Source organism: Myotis myotis, unplaced genomic scaffold (assembly GCF_014108235.1).
Source record: "Myotis myotis isolate mMyoMyo1 unplaced genomic scaffold, mMyoMyo1.p scaffold_m19_p_13, whole genome shotgun sequence".
Taxonomy (NCBI): Eukaryota; Metazoa; Chordata; class Mammalia; order Chiroptera; family Vespertilionidae; genus Myotis; species Myotis myotis.
In genome coordinates, this window is record NW_023416317.1 from 40,049,868 (window position 1) to 40,068,364 (window position 18,497).

The following is an 18,497-nucleotide window of genomic DNA, read 5'->3' on the forward strand; positions in this document are numbered from 1 at the left end:
TCATTTACCTAAAACATGTATTGTAACTAATAAGAGTAAGTATGGTATAGCTTTTAGTTTGACTACAATGGGTGGTAAATCTCAGATTTAATAAGCTTTATGTTAGAGTCAGGCAAAAAGGTATCAGATTCTGACATTGCCTTCTTCAACTTCCATTGATACCCATTCAGGCCACCCTGGACCTCACATATCTCCACACCCTCCCCTGGGGAGCTCCTATTGGCTTTGCTCCTGTGCCTTGACAGGTTAGCAGGGGAAGGGCTGTAGAGAGGAGAGGGGAGTTCAGAGGTGAGAGGAGAATCAGAGAACGAATGCCCAATTGGCAGTGTCAAGAAGGCAAAGCTGATGAAAGTGGGAAATGCCCTTTCCTGTTGAGACTGGGAGGTTGTTGGTAACCTCTAATAGCATAGTTTCCTGTAGAATATTGAGGTTAAGCGGATTGAATCTCGGGAGGGCATGTGTGTAGGTAGAAGCGAAAGTTGGCACTGAGGGCAGGAGAAAGCTGGGCTGGTAGCTTGGAGAGAGATGTTTAGGAGTATTGCAGGGTTTGTTTTGTCGTGTTTTCCTGTTTTGCATGGTGAAGTCTGAACTTTTGTAACCAAGTGTTAGATTCACTGATAAAGGAGGAGCAATTTGATCAAGACCACATGTTTGTCTTGGAAAGTAGCACTATACTTCTGAAATAAAAGGGGAAAAGAGGAGTGAAGATTTTGAGGGACCAAGATATACCAAGATAAGGAAGAAGCCCTTATAAATAACACATTTAGTACTTTAAGATGTTCTTGCCAAAACCTGTACCTTTCGGTTGCCTTTCACACTGGGGATATGTGCCCGCCAAGGCAAAATTACCCTGAATTTATTGAGGAAATGGTTTGGCACACGGCTTCACTTCACCTGCCCAGTGTGGTGTTGGTCTGGCGAGAGAGGCGGGACTTGCTCGTGGTTTGGTTGCTCTTTGTGGACCTGCCAGACCCATACATGAAAACTGCTTCCAGGCTGAGTTCCTCTCGGGAGTGAGTGGGAGGGATAGAGGTGCCGTGGCTGTGAGGGGGGCAGTGGCCTTACCAAGGCTGTCTGGAGAGGCTGGGAGCCTGGGGACAGTTGAGAGGTGCTGGGCCAGCCGGGTGCCAGGCTCGAGACCAGCCTTTCCTGGATGGAAACTGCTATGGCTGCACTACCCAGGCTACAGAAGCCGTTACTAGTAACTTTGGGATTTCTTTAGATGGAGGGCTCGTACAAGGCTGCTAATTTTTTTGTCTCGCAAGGACACTGAAAACAGAATCGCCATCTATTATCATCAGCATTTCACTAAAGGGAGGATATTAAACTTTATGGAAAACATAAATACTTATTATTTTCCCCTTATTTTTACCATTTGGTGGAAACTTTGTCTTGGACTTGTATGAACCACTGATTTGCATCACCGAGGCTGTTCATTTGGGGGAACTTGTTCTAAATACAAGTTCCTTTTCCACACTTCACCTCCCAGGCAAAAGCAAGGGAGCTCTTGTGGTTGAAAACTGGCGGGCGCACATGCGTGTGAGGGAGAGAGGGTTACCCACCTGAGATTTTCATATTGGGCCCGTTTCTAAGCTACCCTCACTTGGGCTCACATCTTCTGACAATCTACCGTGCGTTTTACTCATTCCTTGTTGGCCCTCCTCTTAGCTGGGAGTTTGCTGAGAGTAGGCACTAGCCTTTACCATTTCTGTGACTCTTGTACCTAATACAACATTGAACACATATTAAGGTCTAAATAGGTATTTTCATTGGTTTGTTGTACTCACCCAATTAGGATTTATTTTCTACTCTCACTGTTCCTTGCTTAGCAGCCCCAACTGCCAAAGCCACCGGAATTTCCCTTTGCTTCCTTTTGAGGCAGGTCTTCTCCAGAATGGTGTCCTGTGTTCAGGCTTTGCACAGAGCAAAGGTCTCTGAAAGGGAAGGGTGGCTCTGTAACTGCGGAAGGAGAAAGGCATTTTGCTGGGAGACCAACACTCATGCCCGCAGCTGTCCGCTCCTGGCTGCTGGGTGCTGTCGCCTTGGCTGGGGCACATGAACGCTGTGTCCCTGCTCAGGTTTCAGTGAGGTGGGAGGAGGCTGCGGCCGCTCCTCCTCCAGGGCTGGTGGCTGCACCTCACGCACTCTGTTTACTAAACAAATAAATCTTGACTGCCCTGCTTTTGTCTTTTTTAGCAAAGTCTTAGTTGGTATGCCTTCTCATGGCTTCGTGTGGGACTCATTGTTAATAATATGAAGTGTTTATTAACCAAATGCTAAAATGGCTAAATATTGTGACAATGCCTTTGGCTAACAGAATTCTAGAGCTATAATTAGTGGTCAGAAATGCACTGGGCCCTGACCGGTTTGGCTCAGTGGATAGAGCGTCGGCTTGCGGACTGAAGGGTCCCGGGTTCGATTCCGGTCAAGGGCATGTACCTTGGTTGTGGGCACATCCCCGGTAGGGGGCGTGCCGGAGGCAGCTGGTCGGTGTTTCTCTCTCATTGATGTTTCTAACTCTCTGTCCCTCTCCTTTCCTCTCTGTAAAAAAATCAATAAAATATATTTAAAAAAAAAAAAAAAGGCACTGGATTTTAGTGGCTATCCCAAGACTTACGTTGGCACTCACTTTATTCATGCTTATGTGGTTGGTGTTGAATGTGCCTGATTGAGAGTCTTTGAACTTGTGAGCCCTGGTTCTTAAAAGAAGCACCACCCACCAAGCAGCCAGATAAACTGATTAAAAATATTCATTTATTTGCTGTAAGGCATGAACCCATTTAAATAGTGTTTTTAAAAGACTATTAAACCTGGTATTTTTAAACTTCTTGAAATAAACGTAGACATTACCTAATTACCATGTACACTGTATTTAAAACTATATGCATATAACAACAAACTTCAAGTACGCTTACTAATGATCAGTATCTTCTGAAGAGTAGTACATGGTTTGACAGTTTTCTGAAATATTAATAAACATACAAGATTGTATACATAAATTCACAGTTTGTTTATTTAGCAAATAATGGCTTAACGAAGCGCTACAGGGAAGTGTCTGGAAAGGGGTTTGCGGTGTCTGGTTAGCGGAACCACGGGGAGACTGGGCAGGCCAGGGAGAGGCCCTTGGCTTCCCTTCTGCTGAGTGAGGATTGGACGTAGATGTCTTATTTGTGTGTGTGGGTGGGTTCAGAGGCTCTCTGGTTGACTCGGAACACTTTAGGATGTTGGCATGAAGTATGACTTCCCAGCCACAGTTTGTTCTCATTGTCACTCTCTGATGCAGGTTGATAGGTTTCCATAGGCTCTTAATTAGGCTGCTTCATCCATTCAGGGTTGAATGTGTAGCTTCCTATTTCTGAATAGCTTGATGTTTTCAGTGTTTTCCACTTTATATTTATTCTTTTAACATTGATGAGACGCCACAGGAATTTAATTCTTTTTTAATATATATATATATAATTACTGATTTTTTTACAGAGAGGAAGGGAGAGGGACAGAGAGCTAGAAACATCGATGAGAGAGAAACATTGAACAGCTGCCTCCTGCACATCTCCTACTGGGGATGTGCCCGCAACCAAAGTACACGCCCTCGAGCCCTCGACTGGAATCCAACCCGGGACCCCCACCCCCGATTCCGCAGGCCGATCCTCTTATCCACTGAGCCAAACCAGTCAGGGCTGTTTTCCACTTTTTAAAACAGTAACTTTTTTTCACTTCATTCCTGTAGGCAGTGCAATTAAAATCTAAATTGCTTGGTAGTCATTTAAGGTCCTCTATGATCTGTTCCCATTTGTCTTTCCAGATCCATTTCAGCTACATTCACATCTCTATACCAAAAGTTCTCCACTTTGGTCCCCCGGTTCCCTGGAAAATGGCCTATTTAACTCTCTAAGCATCACTTAGATATTATTACACTCTGAAACCTTCCCAGTTCCCTTAGAATAAATTTCATGCCACTTCTGCTCCTGGTTTGCATTATGCTATATGTAGTACAGAGGGGATTAAACTCTATGTAGCAAACCCATAATATTAGGCCAGTATTTTATGCTTGATTTCTGGGAACCAAGAGGATGATCATTTGGAAAAATGCTCACACACATACCAGGGTACTTGGAGGAAGTCAAATTGGCAAAAAAGCCGTATCACCTGGTCTTAAAATGTTGGCTTTATTTTTCCTTTGCATCTTTTCTCTCTTTAGTTTTTGGTTTTATTAAAACTATACACCAACATAGTTTAAAGAATCTAAGATTTCTCTAAGATTTGTTAGAAAGAAATAACTGTTCCCAGCAGCCTTCCTGCATCTTGCTCTCTAGAGGCAACTACTTGCCATCTCTCTTCTGCTGGATTGTTTTGCTATTTACCTCCCTGTTTTTAGGCAATTACAGCCACACTAGAGGCCCGGGACACAAATTTGTGCATGGGTGAGGTCCGGCCACCCACCCCGATGGGGGCCCATCAGGGGCGGGGAGGGGGAAGGGCTGCAGGAGGGCTGCGGGGTGTGTTCGGCCCGTCTCGCTCAGTCCCGATTGGCTGGGCCCCAGCAGCAAGCTAACCTACCAGGCAGAGCCCCTGGTGGTCAGTGCACATCATAGCAACTGGTCAACCAGTCAACTGTCTGCCCCTTGGTGGTCAGTGCACATCATAGCGAGCGGTTGAGCAGCTTTAGCATATCATTAGCATATCATGTTTTGATTGGTTGAACGGACAACCGGATACTTAGCATATTAGGCTTTTATTGTATAGGATTACTTGCTGCTTCCATTTTTGCGAACAATGAATGGTGAAGAATTAGTTATCCTCCCACCACCCCCCTTCTCAGGTACCTTCACCCATACTATATATGTTACTGTTACATCATTGTTTACATTATGTGAACATTATTCACAGCTGTATATGGTACCACAGTGGCCAACTGTGATCACTTCCTGCATAACTTATTTTTTTTCTCTCCTTTTCTTCCTTTCTCCCTGCTGTCTGTCTCCCTCCCTACCCCATGGTTTTTCATACTTATCACTAATTCAACTTCAAATGCTTTCACGGTTGCCTAAACCTCCTCAAAAGACATCCAAATGCACTGGGCATTGTATATGAATTTCATATTTTTTGACGAAATCTCTCCTGGAGCCTGACCTGCTGCAGTGTGGACAGACTCTCTCTACACGGTCTTTTTGGAGAATCTTTCTATTCTCTAATCTTCTCTAGGGACCTCAAATGTCTGAAAAGATCTCTATTCTTCCCTCGTACTTGATTTTATTTGTGTGGGTATGGAATTTGTGTTGAACATTATTATGAAGACATTGCTCTGGTGCCAGTTCACTCCCAGTTTGTTGAAATCCAAAGCCAAGCTCGTTGGTTCCTTGTACATTACCTTTAAAAAAATCCATGTCCTGGGAAGTTTTCTGAAATTACTTTTTAACCTCCTATTTACACCTTCTGGATTATTACTGTTCAAATCTTGGACCTTCTTATGGCCCTTTAATTTTTGTGTATTTTTCTCTCCTGCTTTTTACTTGTCTATTTCTAATTTGATAGATTTCGGTTTTTACCCTTCATTGAATGCTGGAAAAAGATTTATGTTTGCTTTCATTTTTAATTTCCAAAAGCTCCTTCCCTCATTGTATTGAGACACACAATTGACATACACCATTTTATTAGTTTAAGGTGTACAACATAATGACCACAACAAGTGTAGTTTACATCCATCACTTTGCACAGTTACAATTTTTTTCCTGTGATAAGAACTATTAAGATCTACTAGCTTAGTAACAATCACATATACAATACAGTATTAATTATAGCCAACATGCTGTACATCACATTCCCAAAACTTAATTATAACTGGAAGTTTGTGCCTTTCTCAATGTTTTGTTTTAGTCGTATTCTTGTTTCATCGATGCAGTATATTGTCTCTCTGGGTATAAGTTTATTTTGACATTTTCTTTAATGTTTGTTTTCTCTAATTGGCCATCTTCTAGTTTGTTTTGATCGTTGTTTGCCATGTTAGAGAGGAACCATGTTCCTGGTTATCTGTTAGTTAGGGAGCCTTTAATGTCTTTCCTCTGGGCTGTTCATACTCCCCAAAGGAAACTGTGCAGAGGGTGAAGGCCAGGCTGTGCTCTGGGAGCCGAGGGAGAAAACGGGTCTGATCGCCCGGCATGCATACACATTTTCAGTACAGCCCCTCTGCCCTCATCCATATTAATGTCCCCTGGTTCAGAGACCCTCAGCTTTACCCTTTCCAGAATATAAACCTCCATCTGGCAGGATTTCTATTGCTTTGTAAATTACCACAACTTGAGCAGCTCAAAAACAATACACATATTTAGTACCTACAGGAGGTGGGGCATAGCGTAGCTGGGTCCTCTGCTCAGGGTCTCTCGAAGCTGTGGGCAAGGAATCAGCTGGCCTGTGTGCTCATCTGTCACTCAGGGTTCTCGTCCAAGCTCACATAGTTGTGAGTTCAGTTCCCTGCAGCTGTAGGACTGGAGCCAGCAGCTCCTGGAGGCCACCTGCAGTTTACGTCATAGCAGATTACATCATAGAGGCTTGCTCCTTCTAGGCCAGCAGAGCAGTCTTTCTTTCCAGACAGCTAAGACTCATATGACATAACCTTTTGTAGAAACCATCGAGTGAGTGGCAGCCCACCAATGTTGTCTTAGTCTGTTGGTAAGAAGCAATTTACAGCTTCTGCCCACACTCATGTTGAGATGAGACAGAGTGTGAGGAGGAAGAGATCGTGCTGCTCATGTTAAAATTCTGCCTATCACAGGAGGTCTGACTGCTGCTTATATACGCTTAACCAATCCTTAGAACCTTTCTCTGCCTCACTCTCAACTTCTCCACGTGCCACAAGTTCCAGAATTGTTTAGGGGGTTATGTAGTCTACCTGGGATTGATGTTGGCTTTCTTCTAAGAAAGAAAAAAATAAACCGAAACCAGTTTGGCTCAGTGGATAGAGCGTCGGCCTGCGGACTGAAAGGTCCCGGGTTCGATTCCGGTCAAGGGCATGTACCTTGGTTGCGGCCACATCCCCAGTGGGGAGTGTGCAGGAGGAAGCTGGTCGATGTTTCTCTCTCATCGATGTTTCTAACTCTCTATCTCTCTCCTTTCCTCTCTGTAAAAACTCAATAAAATATATTTTAAAAAAATAAATAAATAAGAGCTTAAAATTTTCCCACGTATTTTTTATATCCTTGTATTCTTTATTCTTATTTTCCAGGCATGTATGTGGGCTCTTAGTACCTCTAAACCAAACTCCTCAATTTAAGCTTGGAGCAACTGCCTCCTCCTCTCTTAATCAGAACTTTTTCTTTTTTAAAAAAAAAAAAAATTAAATTATTTATTGTTTAAAGTATTACATATGTCTCCCTTTTTCCCCCATTGACTTCTCCTACCACTCTCACCCCCCAGCACATGCCCTCACCCCTCTACTGTCTGTGTCCATGTGTTATGTTATATGCATGCATACAAGTCTTTTGGTTGATCTCTTACTCCCCTTCTCCCCCAAAACTGTTCGTATCTCTTTCTTGGCCCTTTCTATAGAACCTATACTGAACAGGCATCACCTTAGCAGTTTTCTGAGAGTATATTTCAAATGGAATTGGAAATACTAGCTGACATTTTTGTTATACAGGACTCTCTTCTGTTTGGGGAATGATGGTTTGTACTCCCTGTAGTATTTAATATTAAATGACATTCAGAGTCATTTTAGGAAGCAGATGATACTAACATGAGGTAGCTTATGCACTGCATGTGTTAATTTGCAAGCCGGAATGGTGGCTGGCCAATGGCCACTGGTGAAAATCCTGTGTACCTGCTTACTGCTGTTGCCTGCTGCTCAGCTAGACAGCAGGACTGAGATTTACCGATGAGATTTAGCCGTGGGAAAGAAGGCAGATCCTACCCTCCAAGCCCTGCCCTGTGTTTGCCATACAGCCATAGCCTCACTGATTCAGTCTCTCAGCCCTTTGCAAACATAAGCAGCCTTCCCTTTTCTCTCCTGGCCAGCTGGGGCCAGGAAAGAAGCCAGTGACTCTCTCCCAAGTGCAGTAAATAGCTCTCCTCACCTCCTGACCCTGTGATTTCCTGGTGGTTCTAAGTTGTAGATCCCAATGGAGAGGGAGGGAACAAAGAGAATGTAGAGGCCTGGGCTTTACAGAGCATTGAGCAGTGGGTGATTGTATCCTCAGGCAGGGGTTGACCTCCATTTCAGCACAGGTCATTCCAGTGATTGCTGGACCTCCCAGTGCCCTGTGAACTAGAATGGAGTGGAGTGGATCTGAATTCCTGGCTTATGTCTGGGACCAAATTAATTTCCGAGCTGGGGAAGTCGGTGTCATCTTTTATACCTGGTTTGTTGTTGTTGTTTTAGCTTTCCCCCCCCTCAACAAAAGAACTGTTTATTTTTTGTTCTTTTTGAAATTTAGGAGCATAATATTTGGATTATTTAATCAAACTGATGGTTGTTTCCACAAACCATCTTTGGTTTTCGTTTTTGTGGGTTTTTTTTGTTTTGTTTTTTTGTTTTGTTTTTTTTTGTTTGTTTTTTTTATTATTAGTTAAGGTATTACAAATGTGTCCTCATCCCCCCCATTAACCCCCAACCTCCCCCACACACACACTCATGCTACCATCCCCCTGCTGTCCATGTCCATTGGTATGGCCTATATACATGTATACAAGTCCTTCGGTTGATCTCTTCCCCTTACCCCCGCCCTCCCCTACTTTCCTTCTGGGGATTGATAACCTGATTGCTGTTTCTCAGTCTTTGAGTCTGTCCCTTTTCATCAGTCTATGTTGTTCTCTATAATCCACAAATGAGTGAGATCATGTGGTATTTATCTTTCTCTGACTGGCTTATTTCACTTAGCATAATGCTCTCCAGTTCCATCCATGCTGTTGCAAAAGGCAAGAGTTCCTTTTTTTTTACCGCAGCATAGTATTCCATTGTGTATATGTACCACAGTTTTCTAATCCACTCATCTGCTGATGGGCACTTAGGCTGTTTCCAAATCTTAGCTATGGTGAATTGTGCTGCTATGAACATAGGGGTGCATATATCCTTTCTGATTGGCGTTTCTGGTTTCTTGGGATATATTCCTAGTAGTGGGATCACTGGGTCAAATGGGAGTTCCATTTTTAGTCTTCTGAGGTAGCTCCATACGGTTCTCCACAGTGGCTGCACCAGTCTGCATTCCCACCAGCAGTGCAGAAGGGTTCCTTTTTCTCCACATCCTCTCCAACACTTGTTGTTTGTTGATTTGTTGATGATAGCCATTCTGACAGGTGTGAGATGATAACGCATTGTCGTTTTGATTTGCATCTCTCGTATAATTAGTGACTTTGAGCAGGTTTTCATATGTCTTTCGGCCTTCTGTATGTCCTCTTTCGAAAAGTGTCTATTTAGGTCCGTTGCCCATTTTTTTATTGGATTGTTTATCTTCCTTTTGTTAAGTTTCATGAGATCCCTGTAAATGTTGGAAATTAAACCCTTATCGGTGGTATCATTGGCAAATATGTTCTCCCATGTAGTGGGTCTTCTTGTTGTTTTGTTGATGGTTTCCTTTGCTGTGCAAAAGCTTTTTATTTTGATGTAGTCCCATTTGTTTATTTTCTCTTTACTTTCCATTGCCCTAGGAGCATTATCAGAGAAGAAATTTCTTCGGCATATGTTTGCGATTTCGCTGCCTGTGGATTCCTCTAGTATTTTTATGGTTTCCCGTCTTACGTTTAAGTGTTTTATCCATTTTGAGTTTATTTTTGTGTATGGTGTGAGTTGGTGATCTAGTTTCATCCTTTTGCATGTATCTGTCCAATTTTCCCAACACCATTTATTGAAAAGACTGTCTTGACTCCATTGTATGCTCTTGCCTCCTTTGTCGAATATTAATTGGGCATAGTGGTTTGGGTTGATTTCTGGGGTCTCTATTCTATTCCATTGATCTATATGTCTGTTCTTGTGCCAGTACCAAGCTGTTTTAAGAACAGTGGCTTTGTAATACAGTTTGATATCTGGTATTGAGATCCCACCTACTTTGTTCTTTCTCAGGATTGCTGCAGCTATTCGGGGTCTTTTTTTATTCCAGATGAATTTTTGGAACGTTCGTTCTAGATCTGTGAAATATGCTGTTGGTAATTTAATGGGGATTGCATTGAATCTATAAATTGCTTTGGGTAGTATGGACATTTTGATGATGTTGATTCTACCAATCCATGAACACGGTATATTCTTCCATCTGTTTATGTCTTCCTCTATCTCTTTTTTCAGTGTCCTGTAGTTTTCAGCATATAAGTCTTTTACCTCCTTAGTTAAGTTTATTCCTAGGTATTTTAATTTTTTTGGTGCAATGGTAAATGGGATTGCTTCTGTAGTTTCACTTTCTGTAAGTTCACTATTGGTGTAAAGAAATGCCATGGATCCATCTTTGGTTTTCATTAAGCAGGGAATTCTCATCATTTTGGTAGTTGTCACATTATTACTGAAATCCCCTCTCCTCCACACTGAGTACTCTGTGTGATATGTTTTTGTTTTCAGCTAATGCATTTCTACAAATAAAGTGAATCAATTTTTGTTTTAGAAATTTTGATACCTATTAGATCACAAGATTTTATTTTCTTGTTTAATTCCAGCTTCCACCCAAATGTGGAAGAGAAATGAAACAATAAGGAAAGCCATAGTAGTTAATGTGATTAAACAAAGTGGGTGTGAGTCCAGAGGCAGAGAACTTTATTGGCAGCTCCATGGATGTGGTGGAGAGAACATCACTGTAGAAAGCCTGATTGCATTGGCCAGAACTGTGTGTGACTTCCTAGCTTCAGCACCTTGTGCAAACACATCACTTAACCTGCTGCATCTGTTTCTCCATGTTTAAAATGGGGATAATGCTATTTTAAGTCAAAGTTTGTGAAAGAATTTTGGAAATGATGTTTCTCATGCTTCTCAGCTTATTAGATATTCATACTCAGCCAACCCTAGTTGAGAATAAGGCCCCCTAATGTTCGCGGTTTTTTAGGTCTTCCTTTACCATCCCTAGTCTTCTTCAGATTATCTTGAAAATAGTTTTCTTTTTAAAACTGTGCCCTTACTCTGTATTGGTCTCTAGTGTGTAAATTTCCAGTAGTGGTGGGTTACTGCTTTTTTTTCTAAAACAGCAGCACCTGAGGTAAAACTGCAATTGAATGGCTAGCGGTAAGAGCTTTTTGTGGTGTTTGTTATTACCGAATTTGAAAACATTGTCCTGTGATGCTGAACAGTAAGTGGTGCATGTTTTGAACAGCTCATAGAAACACTGTTAGTTACTGTTGTGTGGGGAATTCCCGCCGTTTAGAAACTTAAGATCTGATGTCACAGAGATTGTGTGTCCACATGGCTGTAGCATTCTGGGTAAACATCTACAGATAAACAGGTTCTTTCTGGTTTGGAACAAATTCCACAAAAGCTCTACAATTTCCACAGGCCTCCAATCAACCTTGTGCTTCATGAAGAGATAAAGCAAATCCCTTTGAAGGTGCATCTGCTTTCTGCTGGAGGAAGACACCATTTCCTCAGTGTTAGGAAACCAGGATTTTGGATGCGCTTTGTGGGAAGGCCATTCTTGGTGGGCATGGTCATGTTTTAGGCCTTAAGTTTCTGAGTGAGTTTCCCTCCCATTTGGGCCCACCCTGTTCCAGCATAGCTGCCTAGACACACTGGGTACTGCTGATGGGGAATTCATAGTGGGCACCAGCTTCTCTGGGAGTCCTTTAGGTTGGCCCTTGTCTAAAAGGTCTTCCCAAGGGACAGTAACGTGACGGGTACTCCCTAGAAGTACCCCCTTGTCTGAGGAGGTACTCTTACTTAGTTATTGGGCTATGGCAGTGATTGCTCCACTTGTTCGTAGCACTCTCCCTGCCACTAGCCTGATTAGTTACCTCAGTGAGGTTTTCTGATTTTTCAAATTCAGGCATTTCCTCCTGCCACTCACTTCTAGGTGACTAATGGCTACCATTGTATGAAGGGGTGCTGAGGACAAGAAATTCTTTGTTTTCTTTTTCATGAAATTCCTCTGGGTGTGCTAAGTAGACCTCATGGAGAAGGCAGCTTGCATTTCCTAGAGAGCATGTCTGTTGGGAGACCCTGTGGGAGATGGGGATTCCCTTTGGTAGACTGCTTCATTCCTATTTTATCATTCTCTCGGAATTTCTTAGCAAAAGTAGAGTAAATTAAGAATGGATTTTGAGTAGTATGTTTGTTATAGGGAATATAGATCTGATTGTGGCTCTCTTCCTACAGCATTACCAGGATTGATACTTTTCTTACTGCAAAGAATTATAAACAGTGAAGGAGAGAGCTAGATAATACATACGATAATTTAAATCTAGAAGATTAGGAAAAGTTAGTTATTATCACTTAATGTCATCTATAGCTGAGTTCTCAAACTTCAATGTGCATAGGGATCATTTGGGGACCTTGCAAATTCTGATGCCTAAGTCTGGGGTGGAGCCTGAGAGCCTGCATTTCTAACAAATTCCCAGAGGAGGCTGATGTGGCTTTGGCCAGGGATCACGGTTTGAGGAGCAGTGGTCTGTAGGAATTTAGTGTATATGCCAGCCTAACTTTTAAAAATAACTATAGTGAATTTTTTTTTTTTTCTGTACCAGGCACAGAGCAGTAAAACAAAGATAAGAGGATAGGCACTGGAATCTGAAAACAGGGATTCAAAACTGAAGCTTTCCCCTTTACTAGCTTACCCTTGAGCAAATTCCCTTTAAGGCAGAATTCTCAACATTACTAGTCGTTCTGACATTTTTGGGCCAAGGAAATTCTTTTGAACATCTTCAAACACGGGTCATAACAGTAGCAAAATTACAGTTATGAAGTAGCAACGAAAATAATTTTATGGTTGGGGGTCACCACAACATGAGGAACTGTATTAAAGGGTCGCGGCGTTAGGAAGGTTGAGAACCACTGTTCTAAAGTATACTTCGACCAGCTTTTGAAATTGAAGTCCTACTTCTTATGGAACCCAAAGTATCTTCTGTTACAGGAAGGGGACAGAAGGCTGGTAAAACATACGCCGACCTGAGGGAACCTGGTTAATCATAGAGAAATGGGTGGGGTGCTTGACCAGACCTTTCCCTGAACAGGCTCACATAAGATTCTCTTGTTCCCTGTGCTTGATAGTGGCCTTCCGGGAGTTGTAAACTTTTGCCATCATCCCCCGTCAAATGGGTCTATAGATCCTAACTTTTCCAGTGAGAACTTGAAAGAAGCAAAAAGTAAAAGTTTTGCAGGCCAGGATATCATAATTTTTACTTCATTCTCTGGTTAAGAAGATGCATATGATAAAAAGCTACATGAATTCCTCTCCTAACAGCATTAGCGCCTCAAGTGTTTATAGGACACAATGGTGTTCCCAGTGGCCTCTCAGACCCTTCGCAGTAATCCCCAAGCCCCTGGTTGAACCCACACAGTACAGACCCGCCCCCTGACTCCTCCAGGACTCCTGGTTCGTGCTCTATGACTTCAACTGCAGTTGGTATTATTTCACTTGGTGTTATTTTTCTGATAACCCACCTTTCTTCTCCATTTTTTACTTTAACCAGAAGTGTGGCACAGTTTTTCTTTGTTGTTATTACATAGCTATGTTCATGTTGTGTTTTTGATTCTTGAACTCCCTTTCACCATACTTTTTTCCAAACTTTCAGAAAAGTTTACACCCAAAGTGAAAGCTAATTACAAACAAGTGGCAATCTTGATTTGGATTTCTAGTTATGGGTGATGAGCTGTACAGTGTTAAAGGTCATATTCTAAATTGGTCCTATATCCCGTAACCTGTGCCAGTGGTTCCCAAATGCAAACCACCTGCTTAAAGACCACCAGGGGAGCTTTATAAATATATGGATTCTTGTGTCCCCTCTGGATATTCGAAACTTAATTTTTAAAGTCCCATAGATAATTTTTAAAAAATATTTTTATTGATTTCAGAGAGGAAGGGAGAGGGAGAGAGAGAAACATCAGTGATGAGAGAGAATCATTGATTGGCTGCATCCTGGATGCCCCCTACTAGGGATCAAGCCTGCAACCAAGGAACATGCCCTGGACCGGAATCAACCCCAGGACCCTTCAGTCCGTAGGCCGACGCTGTATCCACTGGGCCAAACCAGCTAGGGCGTCCCATAGATTATTCCGATGAACAGTGAAGTTGGAAACCACCAATCTTCTGTACAGTCCATAAAACCTGCTTACAGTGGCACACTGTTACACCACCTTCGTTGTTTTGTCTTTTTTTTTCGTACACTAAAGGGCCAGCAAAATTGGACCAAGTCTAGGGTTAGACTGACTTTACTTGAGTTTTTTCTGGGTCTCTTAGTATCACCAAGCTGACTGAGGAAAAGTATATGATTTTGACGCAAGAGTTTTAGGTAGCAGCTTGGAATGCTACCTGCCGGTACTGGGTTTTAGATGGCATTGGTTCCTCAAAAAAGGGTAGGGGGGCTTAGAGTAAGTAGCCTTTTACCTTTAAGTCTTAGATAATCATGAACTAGACCAAAGAGGACAGTTCATCTTTATATCTGCAAAATCTGTTAGTATTGTCTTCATCTATTTAGTTCACTTCTCAGTGAAAAAAAATCAATGGTGGTTTGAGGAAAGTATAGTTATAGGGCAGTGATGGCGAACCTATGACACCTCTGACACATGAACTCATTTTTTTGGTTGATATTTTTTGTTAAATGGCATTTAAATATATAAAATAAATATCAAAAAGATAAGTCTTTGTTTTACTATGGTTGCAAATATCAAAAAGTTTCTATATGTGACACGGCACCAGAGTTAAGTTAGGGTTTTTCAAAATGCTGACACGCCGAGCTCAAAAGGTTTGCCATCACTGGTATAGGGCCACAGGTAGACAGGTGTTTTTTGTCTTCTCTCTCCCTTCCCTCTTCATCTCATCTTTCTTCTAAATGAAGGAATTGGACCTTATGTCTAACCACTTAGATATAAGGGGCATCTTGAAGACAAGGCATTTTTGTCTTGTTCATTATTGAAACCCCTAACATTTAACGCTCTGCCTAATACATGGTCATTCAGTTAAGTGTTTGAGTGAATGAATCCAATTAATACTAGACATTTATTTAAAACAGCAAGTTTGCCTGCTTTTTTAGAAATTATTCTATGTATTGACTGGTATATAAGTCTCTCCAAGTAAAGACCATTTAGTTTGGCTGATATAGATCATTATCCTTAAAGCAGCTGTTACTCTAGTTAGGGTTGAGAAATCTGAGATGAAAATGTATAAGTTAACCACTGTATATCACTACCTGTGTTACCACTGTGCTGTGAGAAGGTATTTTACTAATAACTAAGACCATTTCCCAAACTCTTCTCTCAGTATCAGAGCACTACACTTAACTTGTTTGGGTGGATTATTAAGCTTTTCATAGGTCTTGGAGTTGGAAGGAAAATATTTGTATTGATGTACTTCTGAATACAGAGCACTTTGAGCCAACACAGTGCCTTGGAAGGGTAGTGTGGCCAAATGATGGTATAACTAAGTGTGAATTACACTGATTTAACAGGTAACGGGTAGATTAATGTCCCAACTAGAATATTTAGAGAACCCGATTATGGAATTTAATATATACTGAAATGAAAATTGAATAACTTATAATTAGATACTTGTCATCGTTTTCCTTCTCCCTCCCAATATGGTTCACATTGTAAAAAGTACTGCAGACTATTGTACTCCTCCTAGGGTGAGATTATGGAGATGCAAGAGCAAGGAAGAACCCCCATCAGTGGGTCAGAAATGATGTGCTATGAGCAACAACCTGCTGTAATTTGTCACTAATTTATTGTAATTCTTTGTGCTTAGAGGTGTTTCTCTTTTTTTGGAGTATTGTTTACATTTTCTTATGTGTTGGGAGGTCTTGACAATTGAGGTTTCCTGCTTATTCACAGCTAAGTAAGCTAAGAATGGGCTTAACATTTGTTTATTACTCAACTTACTTGGTCTAAGGCTGGTGGGCTTGGTGCAGTCCTGCATCAGATTGTATCTGAAAGGTACATCTGTTTTGTGGAGAGATTACACACTTTAAACAAAAAGGGAGAGGAGAGGGGATCTTTTTCCTTTCTTAATACACTGGGAAAATTGGGAAGTGCCTCCATCTACTTATCTTTTGATATATTCTTTTCAGTGCTGGTCCCAAAGGCGATAACATCTATGAATGGAGATCAACCATCCTAGGGCCTCCAGGATCTGTGTATGAGGGTGGTGTATTCTTCCTTGATATCACTTTTACACCAGAATACCCCTTCAAGCCGCCGAAGGTAAGAGATTCCTCTGATTTGTACTAAAATTTACATATTCCCACGAGAGATTATTGAAGCTTTTAAAATTGTTTTTAATTACACAAAAAATAGATTTGTGTATTACACCTTAATGCAATGATTTTCAACTCCTTTCATCTTGTGGCACACAACTAATTAAAATTCTGCGGCACACCAATAATTATATATTGTTGACGATCTGACAAGATAGATATAATTTTGATTCATTCACACCAAATGGCTATTGTGTTGGCTGTTGTTATTTTTTAATTTAACAATCTAAGGAAAAAGAGGTCAGTGCCCCTAATATCAATAGGTATTGCATGTTTTAAAAGTTCTTGTGGCACACCAGTTGAAAATTGCTGACTTAATGAATCTCTAAGTACATTTGAATGCAAACAAAATACTCCTTTTGGGTTGACTTTGCCTCACTTGGCAGAGACCATTTCTAGGAATAAGGGCTTTGTTTGGTCCCGCTACAGTTGACCCCCCTCCCCCCTTGAGCAACACGGAGGTAACCACGAATGGTACTAAGTCTACATATACAGGTGACCCTTGAGCAGCGAGGAGGTTGTTCTGACCCCCTGTGCAGTTGAAAATTCACGTGTTACTTTTGACTCTCTCAGAACTTAACTACAAATATCATATTGCTGACTGGAACCTTTATCAATGAACAGTCAATTAACACATATTTTGTATGTTTTATATATATTACATAATGTATTCTTACAATAAACTAAAGAAAATGTTAAGAAAATCATAAGGGCTAACCGGTTTTGCTCAGTGGATAGAGCGTCGGCCTACGGACTGAAAGGTCCCAGGTTCGATTCCAGTCAAGGGCATGTACCTTGGTTGTTGGCACATCCCCAGTAGGAGGTGTGCAGGAGACAGCTGATCAATGTTTCTCTCTCATCAATGTTTTTAACCCTCTATCCCTCTCCCTTCCTCTCTGTAAAAAATCAATATAAAAAATATATATATATATATTGCCGAAACCGGTTTGGCTCAGTGGATAGAGCGTCGGCCTGTGGACTGAAAAGGTCCCAGGTTCGCTTCCGGTCAAGGGCATGTACTGGGTTGCGGGCACATCCCCAGTAGGAAATGTGCAGGAGGCAGCTGATCGATGTTTCTCTCTCATCGATGTTTCTAACTCTCTATCTCTCTCCCTTCCTCTCTGTAAAAAATCAATAAAATATGTAAAAAATATATATATTAAAAAAAATCATAAGGAAAGGAAAATATATTTATAGTACTTATGGGGGGAAATCCACATATAAGTGGACCCACACAGTTCAAACCTATAGTCAAGGGTCAACTGTACTGTTTTTTCCCCTAAACATATATATCTATGACAAATTTATAAATTAGACATAGTAAGAGATAAAGAACTACTACTAATAAAAGAACAATATAGCCCTCGCCAGTTTGGCTCAGTGGATAGAGCATTCTGGGTTCAATTCCGGCCAAGGGCACATGCATGGGTTGCGGGCTCGATCCCCAGGGCGGGAATTGCAGAAGGCAACCTTTCAATGATTCCCTTTCATCATTGATGTTTCTATCTCTCTCTCCCTCCTCTCTGAAGTCAATAAAAATATTTTTTTAAAAAGAACAATATAACACACTGTAATAAAAGTCAGGTGAATATAGCAGCAAGTAAAAAAGGGTTACTTGAACAAGCACTACAATACCTTGACAGCTGATCTGAAAAACCCACCTGATGGCTATGGGCGGTGACGTATACACCGAGGATTTGCTAGGCAAAGGGATGCTTCACATCCCAAGCGAGACGGTGTGAGATTTCATCACGCTACTAAGAATGGAGCATGAATTATTTCGGAATTCTCCCTTTAATATTTTTGGACTGCCGTTGGCAATAGGTAACTGGAGTCATGGAAAGCAAAACCACTGATAACGGGGGGACTACTGTATTTATAGTGACATAGCAATTAATCCCCTATTTTATGCTCAAAATTTCTGAACAGTTAAAAATCGTGTCAAAATGTCTGTGCACTGAGTAAATACGAATCAGAATATCCTACCAAAGCCTCAGATTCTGTTCCTTGTCATCTTTTGGTGGTGCTAAAATCCATTCCCTCTAGGCTTTAGCTTTCTCATCCAGGACAGGAGGACTGCCCAAACCATCTTCCTCCTGTGACAGTCACCAATCTGCGATTCTCATTCAGACTGC

General features: G+C 41.5%; 1 protein-coding gene across 2 annotated transcripts in view; it reads left to right on the forward strand.

The window, feature by feature from the left end:
* The window catches only part of UBE2E1 (ubiquitin conjugating enzyme E2 E1), a 58,358-nt gene that overhangs the window by 36,996 nt on the left and 2,865 nt on the right, over positions 1–18,497 (forward strand). For both annotated transcript variants that reach the window (XM_036332750.1, XM_036332749.1), the window contains exon 4: positions 16,177–16,309. In XM_036332750.1, the coding sequence (XP_036188643.1) occupies positions 16,177–16,309 (133 nt within the window). The remainder of the gene's footprint in view (positions 1–16,176; positions 16,310–18,497) is intronic.